Here is a 21,633-nt window from a genome sequence, read left to right as displayed (position 1 = left end):
TAGAAAACACCATCCATTACTCAAGGGTGGGGCTTATGTGCGGTGTTATGTTTTCAAGTGTCAATCTTGCTTTTCATCAAACATTAGTCGAAACCTTACTCGTTGGTCGAAACTGATGTAACATTAAAAGAAAAATATTCATTTGCTTTTGCATTCTTCAACTCATTACAATAAATTGAATGACAATATTTATTGTAAGTGTATTATTGAGACACACGTTGCCTATGCACATTGAAAATCGTATATCAATTATTTTAAACCTTCATGAGTGTTGATAAAAATTTTCTTCATTTGATAAATTAGCACTTAAATATTATTTAAATTTTAACTTTTTTGTAATAAATAAAGTAGGCAATTTTCTATCATTAATCTATATATTTTTTGCCTTACTATATATAGATACTTTAGATATATATATGCTAAAGATTTATACATGCATAAATATATATATATAGAGAGAGATTAAAAATTGAAGTTTTTAAGAATTAAATTATTTCATTTTGTGATTTTAAGCTATCATAGTTGACAAATTCTGTTTAGATTTGGTGTTTCTGGGCAAAGTTAGCCTGCAATTGTAGAAGTAAAATATCTAACTCATGTCTATTGTTCAAAGTTATTAAAGTTTTGTCTTTAATCCATTTTTCTCAATTTAAATTTTTTCTTCATTAAATTCTAGCATGCAGGATTACTCAAATTCTAAAATATTTTTTTTAATTAAAACTTAGTATTTAGTTTGAATATAGCATGTTGCTTTTAATTTAGAGAGTAAAAAAAGAAAAATAATTTTAAGAAATATTTTTCTTTATTTTCTTTAAAAAAAATCAAATTCAAAAAATTTTTATGATATTAAACGAAAGTGTATTTTATGTAATGTTTGTGTTATGTTTAATTTCTGTAAAAAAAAATTCTGATTTATAAGTTAAATATTGGATTTAGTTTTAAAAAAAGTTGTATGCTGATGAGATCAAAACCACCTATAGTTCACTCACCAGGAGTTGGCACTTGCAGGGGGTCTGTCAAGTTTTTTTTCTAGAGGTACCTACCTATTTTGTGAAAATTTAGTCATAATTTGTGAAATTTAAAAATTATATTAAAAAATCTACACAAAAATATGGCTAAATTAGAAAATATTTTTCAAAAATATGTTAAAAGTATTTTGTGAAACTACCGTTTTCCTGAAATAGAATTTTTGAAAGTACCACTAAACTGCAGTAAATTTGTCCTGGACAGACCCCTGACGGCTCCACCTCTTCGGACAAATAGTTCGTTTCAGCGCAGGAGTAGGAGGAGAAAGTCTCCGCTCTTGAAATGGAGACAACCCTTAATGTGCGCCAAACAAAGACAGTGAATTATTTTTCAATCACTTACTTCGCTTTATCATCTGCTATTACACGTTTTGTTACTCTAACCAATTAAATATAATGCAGCAAAATTTCTAAAAAGGGCAAACTATTCACTCAAGAGAGAGAAATGTCATCACATTAATGAAATATTTAATGTTAAAAAAATACACACAAAGATTGCTAAATATTTTTGTCATACGATAGCCACATATTTATCTTGTGCAGGAATGTTCACATCCTACTCCAAAAATAACGAAATAGTATCGTCGGATAGCATGTGATGAAGGCTGAGCAAAGTGCCAACTCCTGGTGTACGAACCTATAGACCTCTTAAGATTATTAAACTTGAAAATTATCAATTGTTAAGTATTGGTTTAATGGAAGTTGAAGATATGATTTGTTTTAGAAAAAAAAGAAAAGGACATTTTCTTTTATTGAAGTTTCTGTAATGAAAAGAGAAGTGGCCATCGATGCAATCACGAAAAAACCATGATAAATCCACAAAAGTTCCTAAAGAGGTAACACTTTTCTTTAGTGTTTACCCCATAGACATTTTAATTTTGTTCTGTCTTTATAGCCTAATAATTATTAGTTTTCATTAATATTATTAGCGTAGCAAATGTTCATAAACTGTTTAATTCTGGCTCCACAGGGAGAGCAAGGGAAACCTGGAAAATACAGGGAATTTTAAAATCACCTAAAATAACAGGGAATTTTGATTTTTTTTTTCTTTACAAACTAGGAAAGTACTGGGAATTTCGATTATTTTTTTTTCTTTACAAACTAGGAAAGTACAGGGAATTTTGATTTTTTTTTCTTTACAAATTAGGAAAGTACAGGGAATTTTGATTTTTTTCTCTCTTTACAAACTAGGAAAGTACAGGGAATTTTGATTTTTTTCTTCTTTACAAACTAGGAAAGTACAGGGAATTTTGATTTTTTTTTTCTTTACAAACTAGGAAAGTACAGGGAATTTTGATTTTTTTCTTCTTTACAAACTAGGAAAGTACAGGGAATTTTGATTTTTTTTTCTTTACAAACTAGGAAAGTACAGGGAATTTTGATTTTTTTTTTCTTTACAAACTAGGAAAGTACTGGGAATTCTGATTTTTTTTTCTTTACAAACTAGAAAAGTACAGGGAATTTTGATTTTTTTTTCTTTACAAACTAGGAAAGTACAGGGAATTTTGATTTTTTTTTCTTTACAAACTAGGAAAGTACAGGGAATTTTGATTTTTTTTTTCTTTACAAACTAGGAAAGTACAGGGAATTTTGATTTTTTTTTTCTTTACAAACTAGGAAAGCACAGGGAATTTTGATTTTTTTTTTCTTTACAAACTAGGAAAGTACAGGGAATTTTGATTTTTTTTTTCTTTACAAACTAGGAAAGTACAGGGAATTCTATTTCTTATTTTCATCTTTATTGTTAAGTGTGGGGTCACTGTTTAGGGGAGGTTTGGCTCATTGCCGAAAAAAAGGGGATCTTTTTCTTCATTCTATGTGTGTTAGCCCTAGAGTGAAGAGAAGCTACCCTCCCTGAAATATGCTGTTCTCATTCCCATAGCAGCAGACGGCCTCAGACTTTGTGGCGGGGGGAGTTCTTACCATAGACAAATTATAGAGTAAAATTTTATTACCAGCCATCTGAAAAGTTTTAATAGTGATTACAGGCTGAGGATGGTAATGACTGAACTTAAGATTAAAATAATGCTATGTATTTTTTTTTTCTAATTTATTTTTTTTCTAAATTTAAATTTAGTGCATTGAATGGTGTAAATATATTAGATACTCAAGTTTTGACAGTTTCTTTTTCAATAATTTTGTATTTTAATATTTTATTTTACTAAATCAGAGGTCTGTTTAGAGGAAATTTAACGGACCCTTCACAAAATATCTTTCCATAAAAACGGACTCTTCACAAAATAGTTCATCTTTTAATCGGACCCTTCTCAAATTCGTTTATCTTCATTATTGTTTTGTCTATTGAATAAACCTTTCTCGGGGAGAGGAGAAAATAAAGACGGTTCAAAACGAACTAAGTTTTCCAAGTTTCCTTTAGTTTAAATTCCAAATGTAGTATTCTAAATATTTCTATATTTACAAACATCTTGTCTTCATTCTTATTGATATTAAATGATGATTGTTTTTTTGTTTTTTGTTTTGTAAATAAATAGTTAACATGCCGAAAGTTGTAGACCACTTAGCCGTATAAGGATACGTTTCCAGGGTGCACCGCGAGGAGGTAGGTCTACTCCGCACCCCAGAATATTAAAAACATAGTTAAAGGATAAGGTATTCACTTTTGTTATTAGGTGAATTGTGCATCTTCAAAAGTTATTAATATCTTCCTATTATATTACATTATATTATTTTCCTTTAATAATTTAAAGTAAAAGTAAACCAAAATAAAGTATCAAATATTTATTAATATATGTACAATGGTTATACATATAAAATTTTTTTAAATGTTCAAGGTTTTGGGCACTTTAAGACAGTAAAACCCGTGTGTCATTTCCAAAACCAGTTTAGGATGTCCAAAACCCAACCCAGGGTGTAACATATCAATATCAAGCAAAACCACATTTTTGTAAAAAGGAAAAGTGTACCAAATTTAACTACAGCATGAAAAAAAAAAGATATTTTCTTATGTCCACCAAATTATTTCATATAGTAATGAACACCCCCTAAACACTACTCTAATCTTTATAGGCAGACATTCAAGTCTCTGGGCTTAGCGTCGTGATAGGCCAGGGAAAAGTGAATTCAACTGATAAAAATAAGCAGGTATGTTGGTTTTATTAAGTAAATTGTATGAATAGTTTTACAAATAGGCTCTGCGAGTATTCTTTCCATGATCCAAGGTACATAACCCTGAGGCAGAATCGCAGCGGCACGACGACATTATCACAGAATGTTAGAGTTCTTGCGTAACAATTTTTCTTTCGAAGAGTGAAAATAATTACTTTTCTTCAAACGTTTACACATAATATTTTAATCATGCCTTTAGGTAATCACTTTTTGACGCACTCAATTTTTCGCGATAGTAGAGTGAATCGATGTACTGTTTCGATTGTATTTTCGGCAGTTATTGATATTGATTCTCATGTGAATTTCCCGATATATTTCAAACAATACGAAAAATTCAAATCATGTATTTGAGTAAATACTTTTAAGGCAATGATTCTATCGAATTTTATGCAATTATTGCTATTGATTTCTGCATAGTTTTAAATCCATTATATTTTGTACAATATTATTTATTACAACAATCTAATCTCGAAACGAAACACGCATGGGAGAAGTCTGATTAGCACATCATCGTCGTTCTTTTGTTCGGCAATTACTACTATTTATTTCATGATTTTTATTTTTTTACTGTGATGATTATTTACAAAATGCGAAGAGCACATTTGTTATTTTAAATTAGTAACGTATATGTTTGTTATTATTGAAAGTATCTTGCAAAAAGATATTAGTGCTAAAGAGTTTTGGCGCAGATAGCTCGAAAAAAGCCTGCCAGAGAGGTACATAAAAAGTCTTATGCACCTTAGAGCTTCAATGCGCTAATGTAGCAGAAGGAACCTAAGTATGCTCTAAAGCGTAGTCATGAGAATGGTCCTAAGACAGCGTGACAAAGCCAGAAAAACCTCTTTTAGTACACCTTAAATATTTTGTGCTATAATGTAAATATTAGAAAAATAAAATATGATTTTCTTAAGACTAAATAAATTCTTTTATTTTCAGACCACTTCAAAAGTTGCATCTAAAACCCAATCAAAAGCATCTCCTCGAAGAAAGTTTCAAACAAGAGCAGGTTTGTTTTGTTCTTTTCATATTATGACTGCTTTTTAAGAAAAACCTGCTTATACTTTACACATCTCTATTAACTATTCTATTACATGCTGCATAGCGTTTTTAAAAATGTGCTTAAAGATGCTTATTTTCGTTATTTAAAAGCACTTAATGGTGCTTTTTTCACTGGGTGTTTTTAAAAAGTGCTTAATTTTTCCTTATCAAAAATGAGATTTTTTTCGTTACCACATCGATTTTGGCCACGTATTATGCGAAAGCGTGGTTTTCACAGTTCATTCCACCACAATCCATTTAGGGGTACCGTCGGTCCGTAGCTTATGGCAGCACCAATCATTTTACATGTTTGATTAATGCAGTTCCGCCTGTGCGTCTACTCTGCTGGGTTCGGTGAGATTCTAACACTCTCTTGTGCAACTCTGCTGGAACGTGCAAGATATTCTTCTTTTCAACCACCATTTTCCACCCTCTGAAATAGAACCGAAAAATCTCTCGATCTTTTTATGCAGACTAATATTATCACGAAAAGAGCTCTTTCTCAGAAACTAGTTATTTTATCATGATCATTTAAGGTCTTTGAAAATTATTTTGCATTTTGTTAATAAATATAGTGTTTAAAAATATTTTTTGCATGCTCAAAAGGTGCTTATTTTTTGTTGAAAGATTTGGCTATGCACCATGTTTAATTTTTCAGTTTCTACATACTTTTATTGTTTTAATCTGCAAATAATTTATTCTACAACTGTTAATGCTGTTTTTCATGAAAATAGTGGGTAGCAAGAATTTTTTTTTAACTAATACCTTTAGAATTGTTCTACGCAGTCATCTAATTCGATAATAATATTAAGTAAAGTCCTTTTCTTACAATAGTTAGCAGTTTTGCATTTTATAAAACACTCACTTAAAATTCGCAGTGTATGATTTTGTTATTTAACGAAAAGGTTTTTGTAATTATGTGACTACTGAACAAAATGTAAAGTGCAGGACTAAAAAGTGTTACTAAACAGTGTAAACAATTGAAATAATTAATCCAACATATTACAGGAATCATTTATATTCTTTTCTCCTTTTTTTATTCTTTTCAATAACATGCCTGATTAATTTGGCCCACCATGTAACAGAAGTGCAAAAAAATGTCAGAGAAATGTTTCCCCAGAACACAGTTTTTTTCCCCTACCCTTTTGCTATAATAATGATAATAAATTTATGAATTTAATACAATAAGTAAAAGTAATAAACAAACACAGAAAAAAATAAAATAATCACTTTTGGATGTCTAAGTCCATTCGGTGACGACAGAATTGAGTTTATATATTCTTAATGCATGTTCTATGTATAACAGGATGCGTAGCGTTTTTAAAAAGTGCTTAAAGGTGCTTATTTTCGATTTTTATTTTTTAAAAGCTCTTAAAGGTGCTTTTTTAATTGGATGTTTTTAAAAAGTGCTTAATTTTCTCCTTTTCAAAATGAGATTTTTCTTTACTATGTTGATTTTCGCTTTGAATTATGCAAAAAGACGCAGTTCACATTGTTCTATTCAACGTTTTCATAATTAATTCAACCCTAATATATTTCGGCGTATTGTCAGTCCGTGGCGTATGAAAACGGTATTCGTTTTACACGATTCAAAATTTCATGATTTTTGACAATCGTCAAAAACAATGCCAATTTTTTTTTTTCGCATGATGGTTAAAACAAGATAAAACCGTCAAAGTGCTTAAGATGGGCTTATTTTTTCTGAAATAATTTGGCTATGCACCCTGTATAACTATTAATATTAATCTTTCTCTAAAGTTCTTAATGTTCATGTGCATGTATATATATATTTTGCCAGTAATAAATAAAAATATTAAATATTTAAATGTTTTTGTATATTTAATAAAATTATTCAATTATGAACTTGCAGATACCTTTGGATTGTTTGCACAGATACTTTTATATTTTTATCTTACAGATGATATAAAAAATGTCCAGGGAGGAGGATCTCTGCACAGAAACCAGTCCCCATCTCCATCCAGAGGATCCAGCCGAGCATCATCCAGCCCTGTGTCCTCGACATCTTACGATGCCTGCACTTCTCTGTCAAAGGTGGAGGACACGGCGACATCTACATCGATTTCATCCTCCCCTGTCAATGCCTCCTCTTACAGGTCACAGTGGGTCCTTTCTAGGAAATTATCTGGAAGGTCTAGATTTAGTGAAATACAAGGTCAGCCTTCATTTTATTAATATTTTTAAAATTGTTTGCCTAATTTCAAAAAATTTCATGGTCTGCTTTAGTCTTATTGATTTTAGAATTTTCTCTTGATTTCTTCCTGTTGGGATCAGTTTTTCCCCCTCTTTAATAGCTTAATACAATCCAAAAGCTTAACTTAAAATAGACACATTTGAATTATTCAAAATTAAAATTTATTTTGAAATATCAACAGAAGATATTTATCAAATAAAAAATATATTTACATTTCTATTCTTTAGGGATGAGATTTTTCCGCTTTTTGTCTCTCGAATTTCAGTTTTTTTTTTTTTTCGAATTTCAGCTTTCTTTTTTTTTTTCAAAACCTCCAAATTTCCAAAAGTTTTACTTTTTTTTTATATAAATTTTCCGCTTTTTCTAAAGACTCAGTCGATGAAATAAAATAATTATGTTTATTTCCGATTTTTCAAAGATAAACCAGGGGTCTGTTTAGAAGAAATTTGGGTCCGTTAACGGATCCTTCACAAAATATCTTTTCATGAAAACTGACCCTTCACAAAATATTTTAACTTAAAAACGGACCCTTCACAAAATGATTTTTTTTTCAATCGGACCCTTCACATATTTGTTTATCTTCATTATTATTTTGTTAATCGAATAAACCCTTTCCAGGGCAGAAAACAAGAAAGATGGATGTAAACGAATTAAGTTTTGTCTTCGGAAGACAATTCTTCCATTATTCGCCGAAATTAATATTCTGCATTCAGTATAGGCTAAATACCAAATATTTGTATGTTGCATCTCTAATTTAGAAGCAGCAATTGTTGTTTATTTTTTAAAATTTTATTTTTTTAATTATAATTTTACAGTGTTGAGCATAATCTTGTATGTCTTTACAATTTAAAAACTCCTTGAAAAACTTTTTTTTCGCAATAGCAGACCCTATTTGCACCAATTCATAAAAGTGGACTCTGATTGAAAGAATGTGAGCAATTTTTTCACGAAAAACGGACCTTTCACAAAATGTCTGGACAGACCCCTGTAAACAGAAAATTCAAACTATGTCGTAGCTGCTAACCCTTCCTCATTTTTACTTATTTTAGCTATTTTCTCCTCTTTTACTTGCAGAAAATAAGATTTACAATATTTTTACCCGCCCGCCAAATAGCTCGTATTTTTGTTATTCAGACGTCACTGCTTCCTGTTTACACATAATGAATTGTATTTTCACATTTTCTAAATTCAATATCGAGTTTCATATTAACGTGATTTAAAAGCCACATAACTGAATTCATATTCTCTCAGTTTAAAATCAAGTATTGCAATACTTATTCACTCGATTTTAAGATCATGCATGCGATTCATATTTATGTGATTCATATTCATACAATGTTAAAGAGATCGCAGTACCCTTGCAATAATTTTTTTAAATAAAGGTATAATCATTCATTTTGTAGGTGCTTTACATGCACATTTAACTTATAATCAATAATTTATCTTCAAAAAATAATTAAACTATTTAGTTTTTTTTTTAATTTTAAAAATAATTGAAAAAGTTCAATATTTTTAAATCCCTAAGGCTTTTTTAATTTAACATATTTTCAAAAAATGTTTTTTTCTTAGTGCTTACAATATTCATCTTAACAACTTTGTGCATTTGTTTGTTGAAATAACAATTAGAATATTTTTTATTGATTATTTTGCAAAACAAGGTTAAAAATTCCTGTTAGGTATATATAGCATGCAGTAAAAATTGTAATATCTCATAAAATGCTTATTCCATGCACAGTTTAAATAAATGTATTATACTTAAGATAAAAAAGTTTACTTCAAAACTTTTATCTTGAATAGAAAAAATTCCTTTGGTATTTAATTAAGATTAAAACCTAAAATTATCATCTATGTGAAAAAGCACTTTAAAGTCTGTCTGCTGTGCAAGTTTCTGTATTAGGGAAATGTAAAAGCATTCATAACTTTTTTAAAACTGTAGATAGAGATGTCATTTTTTTTTCAGTGCATTTGAAATAATTTTAAGTCTTATTATAACCAAAAAAAAATTTTTCGATGTTTTGGTCATTTTTTGGGTACTGTGACCAGATTTATAAGCACACGGTTTAAAAGTGTGTTAGAATTGCAAGAATTCTATCATTGAACGCTATTGAGAAGCTAGAGACATGTTGTGATTAATAGACTTTGTTGCAGCATCTTTTGTTTCTGTTCTTATTTTTATTCAAATGTTTATGTATGCTGTTACTGTCTATAATCTGCCATTGGAAATAAAAATTAAAAAAAAGGTTTTGTCAAATTGTTGAATATCATAGCTTCTACATATATATATATATATATATATATATATATTCTTGGATTTCCTCTTTTTTATTTTCTGACTACTCTCATCCCTAATTCTTGCAGTTGTGGTGTTACTAACACACCCAATTATTTTAGACATGTGTCCTTTTCTACCTTCTGTTAGGTCTTACATCATTACACTTCACGTTAGATTTCTGTGACTAATAGATGTAATTTGACATATTCATGTTGTTTTATTTGAGAACATCCCCTTGGGCCATTAAAATTGAGTCTTAGAATATGAAAATCTGATCAATGGGTCAAAAGTTATTTAAGGTGGTCTGTTTATTTATTTATAATTTTTTTTTGTGCACTGTATTTCAAAAGTGTGTTATGTTATTTGAATAACATACTTGTTACAGCAGAAATGTCAGAATAAATAATATGGAAGTTAACTATATTTAAAGCACTAGTCTCCTTGAATTTAACCTCGAAATTGCCTAAATGTGAATTTGGAAAGAAAGAAGTGGAATATCTGGGATTTATTTTAAATAAAAACGGTATTAAGTCTGGAGATAAAGAAAAGTGGAAGCTCTAACTAAACTTCCCTAACCTAAAAATATACACGATGTTTGAAGATCTCTTGTTTTTTTTGTTTGTTTTTTTCAGAAGATTTATTCCAAACTGTGCAATTAAAGTTCGATATTTAGCGCAGCAGATGAAAAAGAATGAAATTTTCAAATGGGAAAAGGACAATGAAGAGGTGCTTAAAATGCGAGTTAACAAACAATTTTGGCTCTTTATAATCCTGAAGCAAAAACTGAAGTTCACAGCTATGTATGTGCAGATGGTATGTTGCTTCTGCTTGGAAACGATAAATTGCATTTAGTTTGCGTTGTGAGTAAGAAGACTACAGAGACAGAGATTAAATATCATTCGTGTGGAGCTGTAGTTAATGACAACTGTATGACACTAGAATGACTATGACAATTGTTTGACACTAGAACGACTACGACAATTGTATGACACTAGAACGACTTTGACAATTTTTGTTGGGCATCAGTTTTACAGTAGCAACCTACTGCCAAGCTTCAATTTGTATCAATGCTAGGAAATCATATAACCCTTAAATTGTATGGAGTATCCTTTTCAAGAATTTGATTTTGAAATTCGTCATAGGCAGGATACTAAAATGTCTTGTATTGATGCAATCATTAGGGCTCCTGTTTCAAACTATTCGGATCCGCCTGCTTCCCTGACAGATAATATGTTTGAAGTTTGTAACTTTGAGAGTCTAAGATAGGGGTGCACAACCTTTTTGAGTGAAGGGCTACATGCACAGCAGATTAACTAATGAAGGGCCACATGCCTAAGTATTTCGACAGACATGTTGACAACTATTGTAGGTTGAATTATCACATAAAAATCATTGTTCTTGCCACTAAATTCTTTTTATTAGTTAACCTTGTAATATGTTTGCATAAAATTAACTACTTTTAGATGTTTAAAATTAAAAACTATTAAAACTTATTACTTAGGAAATAAAACAGAATCAGAAGCAATTTATCAGAAAAAAAAATTCAGATAAATTGAAATAAATAAAAACAATGGAAAAATTTGTGGAGTTTTTTTTTTTTTTTTTTTTTTTTTTTTTTTTTAATATTTCTACGTAATACATAAGTCCATTTAAACATAAATTTTGATGTTCATTGAATTAAATTTTTTAAAAAAATATTCTACCTAGTTAATAAAAAAATACAAGTTAAATATTTTAATTTAAAAAACATTTGTAGGATTAAAAATGATTAAAATTAAAACAAATCCCTTTGAGTTAAAAATAAGATTTAACATTTTAGCAGATAATATACTCAGACTTTAAAACGGTAATTTTAAATAAATTATAAGAGGCTGTCCATAAGTTAACTATTTTACTTTTCAACATTTCTGTTTCGATGTCATTCTTTCTTTTATTTTATTTTTCTTAAAACATTCTTGTTTGTTGTTCAAAATTTTAAATATCTAAAACTTATTTATAGGTAAATCCAAGGTAGCCATCCGAGTTAGCGATGACGGGAAAATTTACGTTAGGAGGTCATTGGAGGACAAAACTCTGGATCCTGATCGTCTTTTGATTGACAGGTATGGCTTGATATGAATTGCAATGTACTACTTTTCAATCTAAAATAATGAATCAATTAATTAAATTTTATGAAGTTAAATATTAAGCTACATATTTTATAAATGTCTGGGGAAAATCATGCTCTAGTACATACAGTACTATGCCAAACAATTTTTTTAAAAATCAATTTAGACAGGTGTAATTTGTTAACTAACTGTAGAGAATACAAAATTGAAAAAGGTAGTGAAGAAAGTTTAATTACCTTTAAATATCTTGAGAAATAAAATTCGAAATTTTTTCAATCGTTTAATTGAATCAAGATGAAATTGGGCAGATTATAGGGTTATCTAGCAGAAATTTTTTTTTTTTGTTAGAGTATCACAGGTTGGGAACTAAAGGGTATCTGTGCACCTGGATGTTCATGGAAAGTCATGAATTTTGGTATTGAACAAAATTTGTCATGAAATATCATGATTTTAACAATTTTTTTAAAAAAAATCATGTCAAAAAATCATGAAAGTCATGGATTTGGGTCACTGAAAGATCTAATTTTTAAAATGGAATCCCCCCCCCCCATTTCATGGTGTTCCAAATATCTGAATTTGTAACAAACATATTTTATTAAAATATAAAATGTTTTTATCATGTTCTTCAAAAATTATGGTGTTCTTGGATTATGGTGTTAAATAAAAGAAAAAACATCATTTCTAGAGAAAATTATCTTTTAAACTTCTGTGATTTCCAAATTTTTGTTATTTACTTTTTTTTATTTTATCAATTTAAAATTCTAGCTGAAACAAGCCAGTCATTGACGAATTTTTTTTAATTCTGAAATGAGAACAGAAAAATCATGAGTATTTCTTTCCTTTCTGATGAGCAAGAAAAGAATCATTAGAATATAAGACTGCATAAGAAAAGAAAAAAATATATATTTGCTTTTGGAATTTTTTCAGCTTTTTTATTGCTTCACTCTGTTTCTTTAATTTAAAATCTATAAATATGAAGATGCAGAGTATTTATACCTATCATTTCAATTAATGTTAATATAATGCTTTTTTAAATTTATTGTTGCGAAGAAAATAGTAATTTATCAAAAATTCTTGGAATTAGTCATGGAAAGTCATGAATTTGAAAATCTAAAATGTAGCTGATACCCTGGAACTGATTTCCAACATTTCTTGATTTTGCAGGTGTAGTTTATCTCGGTTCCCCATTATCGAAGGTGAGGAGCAACTTCATCTACTTAATTTGCAACTCAACCATATTCCTGTGATTGAAAACCTAGAAGCGTTTTCAAACCTGAAGTTCCTTGATTTATCTGAAAATATGTTGGAGCACATTAGTGGCTTAGACTCTCTACTTTCTCTCAGGATGCTGATGTTGGCTAAAAATAGGTATTCAGATTTTTGTTGAGAAAATATTGCAAATTTTCTATTTTGATGAACATAAAAATCCCTAAAATTCCCTATGTGTAAAATGTTCAGTATATTTTGCAACAATTATCGTGAAATTTATATTTCGTAAAATCTACTGGACTGTTTCCTATCCGTGTTGGCAGCTATGATAAAACCAATTGTTCACAATGATTGCTAAAAAATGATTCAATATAGCTTAACTATATTCATGCTTTTAATATTGAATATAATAAATAGCCGTTTTAGTATTCTAATTTTAAAAAAGGGAAATTTTCTCTTCCCTCTTTTTACTTTATTCAGGGTTGCCACTCCACAAGAACAGGGAATTTAAAAATCACCTAATGGAAAATGCAGGGAATTTTGTTTTTAAAAAATGGTAACCACTTAAAGTGGTTTTATGGTATTTAAGCATATTTCGGCTATACTAAACTATTTCATTTACTATAGCATTATTTAAGTATATTCAGCTGTTTCTTTTTTTTTTCCTCTAACTTTTTCAAGCAATTAAAACTAATGAATATAGTTAGCCCAATATAGCTCACACAAGAGTACACTGATTGTTGTTTCCTCGTAATATATAGTGACAGGGTTCCCACGGATCATGGAAAACCTGGAATCGTCGGGGAATTTTATTTCAGCTCCAAAAATCAATTTTTTTTACAAAAACCTGGAATGTTTTGTTTCTATTTCATACACCTGGAAAATAGTAAGTCTTAAAATTGTCAGTAACAGTAATCAGTTATTGAGATTCTAATTAAATAATTCCTACATCTATTGCAATTATTTGTTCTAAAAATTTCACATTTTAGTCAAACTAAAATGTTCCCATCCTCATTTAATAATATTTTTTTGTGCAGAAAAATCTAATATTTCACTTAACAAATAAAAGAATCCAAGTTTTCTGATGAAAATATGGTCTCAATTTTCATTAAAGTCTACCTGTAAAATTCAGGGAATTTTTTTCCTTCACAAATTGAGTGGGAACCCTGAAGTGTGTTTCGCTCAGTGGACTGATCGTTATGGCACAGTTCCCAGCTGATCACCGGAATCAAGTATCACTGACTGCGGGTGGGTAACCACTTGAATTAGTTTGCGTAGGGACCCATGGTGTGTGGTATTGGTCCTCGTTAAACTGTTCTACCATAAAGTGCTCAACTTCGCGTGCAGGTCGTCGGGCTACCGAAGCGGGGGTCAGAAGATCAAAATTTTGATGGCAAGTTTTCGGATCATCCTCAAGGATGTTTCCCAAACTGTCGCCACTAACCCATTGTGCAGCTCAAGTGCAACGTAAATGAATTACAACAGCAACATATTATATTGTGTATATTATGTACGGGCGAAACTCTGGAAATTTTTTTTTTCAGATTTGAGTGGCAACCCTAATAAGAAAAGGTTTTAACATTTGCTAAATGTCTGCAAGTAGATTAATGATTTTATTTATTTCTGGTTTTTAACGTTGATGAATTTAAATTAATGATGATTTATGAAAAATTTCTTTACTTGTCTTCTTTACTTGTCTGACTTGTTGTTATGGGGGACTTATAGAGATTTTTTATTATTGAGGATATATATAGACTATATTGCTCTAACCCATATGTTTTACAAGTTTATTCTCTTTTTATTTTATGAGTATTGTTCCAAAGTTTTCAAAAAAATGCAATGTATATGCTGCCTGAATTGTTCTAAGACTAATTAAAAATTATTGCTCTTGACAAATTCCAAACCTATTACTTGCTTTTAAATTAAAAATATATTTTAGACTCAGTTAGATTCTTTGGAAAAATCTGTGTTTAACGTTTTCCCTGTTTTCACAGCATCAGAAAAAGTAACAGTTTTCACTGGAGATTTATTATCATCGACTTCTGTGTCGGAATCTCTTTTCATTATTTTCCATAAATCTACTTCATAAATTTCGTTAAATCGCGAAATTTGGTAAATAGGGATTCGTTAAACTGAGGTTGGACTGTATGTGTGGTTTCTTGAAGAAGAAAGGTAATTATAATTAAAAGAAATTAAACTGAACTGCAACAAGAATTTGGAATCTGTGTGTTGTCCTCGGTTGTGTGAATGTGGCCCACCCTATAAACGGGTACCTGTGACGTGAGTAATGTTGCTCTCCTCCGTGACTTAGGTTCACAGGTGCCTACTGGGTAACAATAAATGAGCAACACTTCCTTCGTCTTCCGAGGGAAGAACAAAAGTTCAGTGCCTGCTGTAAAAAGTAGTATATATGTATATATTGTTTTGAAAAGACTGTGTTTAGTATGTTAAAAATTGGGTCATTTTAATGCCTTTCATACAATTTGATAAAAATGTTTTTGTTTTATTGTATGTGTGCATAGAATAGCAATATATGTGTGGTTTCTAGAAAAAAAGAGGTGATTATAATTAAAAGAAATTAAACTGAGCTATAACAAAAATTTGCATATTTTCATCCTTTGAATTGACTAGCGTGGAAGATGAGGATATAATAATATGTAAGGAAATGAGGTTTCAAATTTTTAAACTTGATTTGAACTCACAGACATGAAAATATTGATTACTGTAACTTGAAAATCTTTTTTTTTCTTCTAATAGAATCAATTATATTGATGGTCTACAGGCATTACACCATCTTGATGTTCTTGATCTAAGTGGAAATGAGGTATCAATATTGTTACCTTTATCTTTCATTCATTATAAATAATTTTAAACTGTTTTCAATACAATTTTGTCTTTATATAGCAGGGACTGTGTAACTGAGAGGGGGCTTTAGCCTCCTCACATTTTATGAATGAAGGGACTCAGTCCATTTTAAAGTTTAAAATTTTTTACTCAATATTTGTGTAATTGAATTTACGAATAAAAAAGTAGATAGTTTTTCTTGTGTCTGAATTCTAAAAAATTGTGTCTCTATTTCAAGCAAGCTTTAACATTTCCTTCGTGAAAATTACTACCAAATCACTAAATAATTCATTATTTTGGATAATGAAATTTTATGTAACATAACAAAATTATTTTATATATTAGATTATTTTAGATAACAATTCATTAAAAAATTCATTCGCAAATGGAATATATGTCCCTATTGCTGACCGATGGGAAAAATTCTTGGTTTCAAATGTAACAGCGAGATAAAAAAAAAACAGCAAAACAAATTTTAAAAAATACAGTTTAATGAGCAATAAATAATTTACAGGTAAACACTTTCTTTTTTTAATTTTAAAAGAATCATGAAGTTAAAATTGCAAGTGTGAATTCTTGAATACCATTTTGTGAGGTTTGGGGATAATTCAGACACAGTTAATACTAACATACACATATATATACATACACACACACATGGAGGGAGGGAGCTCCCCCTCTCTTGAAATAATTCCGTGGTTAATGTCATATAGTATAACAGAAAGGTTGGAAGAACAGTTTTTTAAAGATGTTTTAAAAACCTTAATCTGTAATTAGTTTTATAAATATAAATTATAATTGAAATATTATTAAATATCAATAACAATACCCTTAGAACTATACATTGGTTACTGTCATATAGTATAACAGAAAGGTTGGAAGAACAGTTTTTTAAAGATGTTTTAAAAACCTTAATCTGTAATTAGTTTTATAAATATAAATTATAATTGAAATATTATTAAATATCAATAACAATACCCTTAGAACTATACATTGGTTACTGTCATATAGTATAACAGAAAGGTTGGAAGAACAGTTTTTTAAAGATGTTTTAAAAACCTTAATCTGTAATTAGTTTTATAAATATAAATTATAATTGAAATATTATTAAATATCAATAACAATACCCTTAGAACTATACATTGGTTACTGTCATATAGTATAACAGAAAGGTTGGAAGAACAGTTTTTTAAAGATGTTTTAAAAACCTTAATCTGTAATTAGTTTTATAAATATAAATTATAATTGAAATATTATTAAATATCTATAACAATACCCTTAGAACTATACATTGTTAATGCTGAATGTAACGACCCTCGTGGGCCGAGCAGAAATGTACATTATAACATAAAGTCGTTATGCCGTAAGCGCAAATAATACTGTACTCGTATCTAAGCCAATTTTAAGAAAGCAATGCTTTACATTAAAAGAATTTGGTGATTAATTGGCAATAACGTAACTTTTCTGCATTAATCGATACACATGAAGTACCCGCTTAAAATAAATAGGTGAAAAAAAGCATTAAAAATCGAAGGTTGATCTGGGGCTGTCATTTTCGTTAAACTAAAATGAAAGAAAAGCATATCCTTTTAACTGTAAGAGAAAATCCCTTTCAACAATTCATATGAACTTCATGAATACTCAGCAAAATGGATGCAGCTGCAACAATGATTCAGTGTAGAATGGGTCAAATAAATAAAAATGCCAAATGTAAATTAAATCAGTTTCACTAAATATAAACACTAAAACAGTATACTATGAGAAATAATTGTTAGGCTTCCGAATATTTTTTCATAATTTTTAAAATTGATATCCCAGTTGGTTATGTAGAAATTTGTAATGTGCTAATTGTTACAAATACAGATATTAAGTTGCATGTTTGAAGTACTCTTATAAATCTTAAATCTTTTCTCCTTTTGTTAGATTAGAGAAATAGCAAATATCAGTCACCTTCAAGAACTGAGAGTGCTAAATCTTTCTTCAAATCAAATTTCTATTATGAGTGGTTTGAGAGGACTCAAATCGTTGATTGAGTTGAATTTGTCCAAGAACTTAATTACTGAAGTTGTAAGTTTCATTTTTATTTTAATGAAATAGTTCCTGAGTTGTATTGAGAAGTGATTAGTTGCAAAACATACGACTCTCTACTGGATTTTCCGGTAGACTACTGGATTTTGACTGTTTCTTCTGGTCTACTGGTTTAATAAAAATTCTCCTGGTTTTTGTACATTTTAGAAAATTCCCTAAAATTGAGTAAGTTTTCTAAAAAGGTCCCTATTGAAATCGAATTTTTGTGCAGATTATTGCTTTCTTGAACATTTAAATGATTGTCTCTTATACATAAGGAAGCAAGCCTGATTTATAAATTTTAGTTTCTTAGCTGAATTAAATTCCTATTACTATTCAAAATTATGAATAAACATTTCAAGATCATTTAATGTGAAATCATAACTGGAAAATATTGCAGTTTTACTATTTTGATGACTATAAAAAATCCCTAAAATTCCCTATGTGTAAAATATTTAGTGCATTATACAACAATTATCATTAAATTCATATTATTTCGTAATATCTACTGGATATTTTCCTATCCGTGTTGGCAACTGTGATATTAACTAACTTTTGCATAACGTAATTTTTTGTTGTTGCAGAAAGTTTTTCAAGCAGTTTTTTGGGGGAAACATTTTTGGTTTTGTGAAAACACTTCTCTGCGGAATTTTTCAAAGGATGTGTTATTTTCTGTTGGATTCTGAGAACATCCCATTTCTTTTATATTTAAATGTGGATTGATCAACAAGAAAAAACAAATCCAATCTAATTCTAAATCCAATTTATTATAACTATGAATTGCAAATCTCAATAGTTCAAACTTGAAGACCATCTATTAATTATATAAAAGGCATATAGTCTTACCCGCAAAATTCATTAATTCAAACTTTCGGAGAATTCACTCATTTATGAAAGGGAAGCAACAATTTTACATTATCAAATTTTTATGGTGATGAATTCGGACCTTATTTATTATCTTCAGAAAATGAATCTTGTTGGGTTGTGTTTTATGATTATTAATTGGCCTCTTTTATCCAATTTAAAATAATATTTGACTTTATTCAACAATACAGTAATTACATCAAAAAATTCTTAAATGGTGAATTGAGCATCAACCAATATATTACTTTATACGACAAAATTATTTTGTATTCATTTCAAGATTATTTGAAACCTTATTTTAAACTTATATGATTAGGGAAGTTTTGAATTCTATTACAAAGTTTTCAATTTAACTTATTGATACTATTTTTAAGAAAGCAACAATGCCACAAAAGTTTTCTATTATCAGCAGTTCTGTTAATAAAATTAAAACTTTCACTTCTAAGCAAAGTAATTTTGAAATTTAAAAAAAATATTTGTTCCTATTTTTCACTATCCCTTTTTTTCCATTTGGGAAGCTGTTGAAAGTCCTGTTAATAAACAATACACAGGTATAATTCTCCTAAATTTCCTAACAAATATTGGCTAATTTATATTTGATTATGTTAATTACAATAATTTTACAGGATGCTTATTAATTATAGTTGTTTATTGTGTTAGGTTCAGAGCCTGACTTAGGCAGGGGCATAGGAGGCAATTGATCCGAGCCCCCACATCAAAGTGGCCCCCCAAATCATATAGAAAGTTTATTTTACGTTTCCTTCTTTAATGAACTTTTTTTTAAACAAAATATCAGTACAGTGTAAAATCTGTCAGTTTTATGTTAGCTTCTTCATTAATCTAATCTATATTTCGTAAATCCATGGCTTTCTAGGGCGGATTTCAGGTAAATTTTTGCAATGACGAATCTCAATGACAAATTTGGCCAATCAAAAGCCTGTACTTTTACATATCGCAAAATGTGATGTGTTTACAAAAATACAGGCTTCTGACTGGCTTAATTGAGCACCATCGTAATTGCAAATATTTAGCTGAATTCCGCCCTAATGTCAGCAAGGATATGAATTTTTCGCAGCTAGATAACAAAGTTAACAATCAGAAAATTAATAAAATGGACAGAACGATATTTCGTCTGACCATTGGATGTGGTTGGGGACTTTATAGCTATTTTAGGTTTTAGTTAATTTTCTTGTTATATATAATGAGGTGAAAAATTTAAATACCTCCATAAAGTTCGGTTCTTCATTACTGAAGCAGAGGGGGCGGGAGGGCCGGGCCCCAGTTAGGCTAAGTCTGGCCCTGGTTAGGTCAATGATTATCTACCACTGTGCCGCCGCTCTTTTGTGTGCCACCAAATTTTAGAAATGATATTGTAAAAATTATTATAATGCTTTTTTTATTACAAGTTTAATTTCAATTACGAAAAGTATTTATATGTGTATAATATTATATCTATATACTTTTTATAAGATCAAAGATAAATCGGAAGTAATCATGGAGAAATCTTCAGAGGAAGGCATTGGGCTGTCTGGCCAACTATGATGATGATACTTTTTATAATTTTTCCACGCTTTAATGGCATGAACATCTTTGTCAAAGATAGTCTTGTCTTTGACAATCTTAAAATGTTTAAATGAATAGGAAATTTAATGACTGTTAAAATTATTAATTTACAAAAGAAAGAAAGCTAAATATTAACTTACAAAAGGTAACAATGAAAATAAGCTATGCAATTAATAGTTATAAAAACAAGCTAACAATTTTAATAATTAGCAACAAAAGACAAGTTAACAAGGAATCACAAAAAAGTATCAATTAATGTGAAAAATCTAACAATTAATAACTGTAAAAAAACTAGTTTATAATTAATAAATCGCAGAAAGTAAATAAATAAATAACAATTATTAAGTTGTAATTAATTCCTTAATAAAGATACTGTTGTTTTTGTACTACATATTATTTTATATCGCATTTAAAATTATTATAAACTATTTTGCACAGTGTATTATAGGTAAGTAAACAACTTTTAAACATAATTTTATCTTTGTTCAAAAACATTAAAAATGTGCCGCAACAACAAAAAAAAGGTTGAGCGTCATTGTGTTAGGTTGTGAGTGACCAAACCTTAAATTTATTCTCAAGAATTCATTGAAATTCTTATCATGTGAAAGAGTGCATACAGACTTCTTTCATGAAATAATGATATATTGCTTGAAAAATAATTTGTAAAACTATTTTCAGTGTGAAGTGGATGTCTTACCAAGATTACAAAGGCTTTTTCTCTCACAAAACGCACTTGAAAGGTAAAGTATATTTTTTATGCATAGTCCGTAGCCACGTTTCTCTTAAAATATTTAAGGATTCACATTGTTCTTTTTTTCATTTAAAACTCTTTTATTTAAATAAAATAGTAATAATAAATTAATGGTTGACAATATGAAGCTAAGCACAGGTGGCACTAGGGGTTAAAATTCGTCGTAAGATTTCTGGTTTACTATTTCCAGCTGATTTTTACATTTAAGCTTGAAAAAGCATGCCATCCACTATTATTATAGTTGTAATGTTTGGATGTCTTAATCAAGCTTTTTTTACTAGACTAATATTTTTAGTAGCACGAAAATTAATCAATGTTACTAACTGAAAGATATTTAAGGTAAACAAGATATTTAAGGTAAACAACCCTGAACAACTGAAGATATTTAAGGTAAACAACCCTTAACTTAAGTTTTATAATTCGAGGCACAGTTTTTCAACTAATTATTTATATGAATCCATTACTATTGATTTCTAAAAATGTAATTGATTAATCCACTTAATTGTTTCTTGTGGAAACTCACTACATTCTGCACTGCACTTGAACTGAATAAG

The 21,633-nt window shown here is 29.1% G+C and overlaps 1 protein-coding gene across 2 annotated transcripts in view; it reads left to right on the top strand.

The window, feature by feature from the left end:
* Positions 1-13: 13 nt before the first annotated feature.
* LOC107440948 (leucine-rich repeat-containing protein 49) overlaps positions 14-21,633 on the top strand; it is a 43,599-nt gene continuing 21,979 nt past the window's right edge. The window contains exons 1-10 of one of the 2 annotated variants that reach the window (XM_043048838.3): positions 14-194; positions 1,750-1,861; positions 4,053-4,127; positions 5,088-5,157; positions 7,108-7,362; positions 11,673-11,775; positions 12,946-13,149; positions 15,748-15,814; positions 17,758-17,901; positions 21,007-21,068. In XM_043048838.3, coding sequence (XP_042904772.1) covers positions 1,814-1,861; positions 4,053-4,127; positions 5,088-5,157; positions 7,108-7,362; positions 11,673-11,775; positions 12,946-13,149; positions 15,748-15,814; positions 17,758-17,901; positions 21,007-21,068 — 1,028 coding nt within the window. In that variant the 5' untranslated portion in view covers positions 14-194; positions 1,750-1,813. The remainder of the gene's footprint in view (positions 195-1,749; positions 1,862-4,052; positions 4,128-5,087; positions 5,158-7,107; positions 7,363-11,672; positions 11,776-12,945; positions 13,150-15,747; positions 15,815-17,757; positions 17,902-21,006; positions 21,069-21,633) is intronic. The other variant, XM_043048839.3, reaches the window with a different exon arrangement.

The sequence above is a fragment of the Parasteatoda tepidariorum genome, chromosome 8 (assembly GCF_982258835.1).
Source record: "Parasteatoda tepidariorum strain Cologne lab strain chromosome 8, Ptep-v5.0, whole genome shotgun sequence".
In the NCBI taxonomy this organism is placed as follows: domain Eukaryota; kingdom Metazoa; phylum Arthropoda; class Arachnida; order Araneae; family Theridiidae; genus Parasteatoda; species Parasteatoda tepidariorum.
The sequence above is the reverse complement of the archived record's forward strand: the minus strand, read 5'-3'. Positions and strand labels throughout refer to the sequence as shown.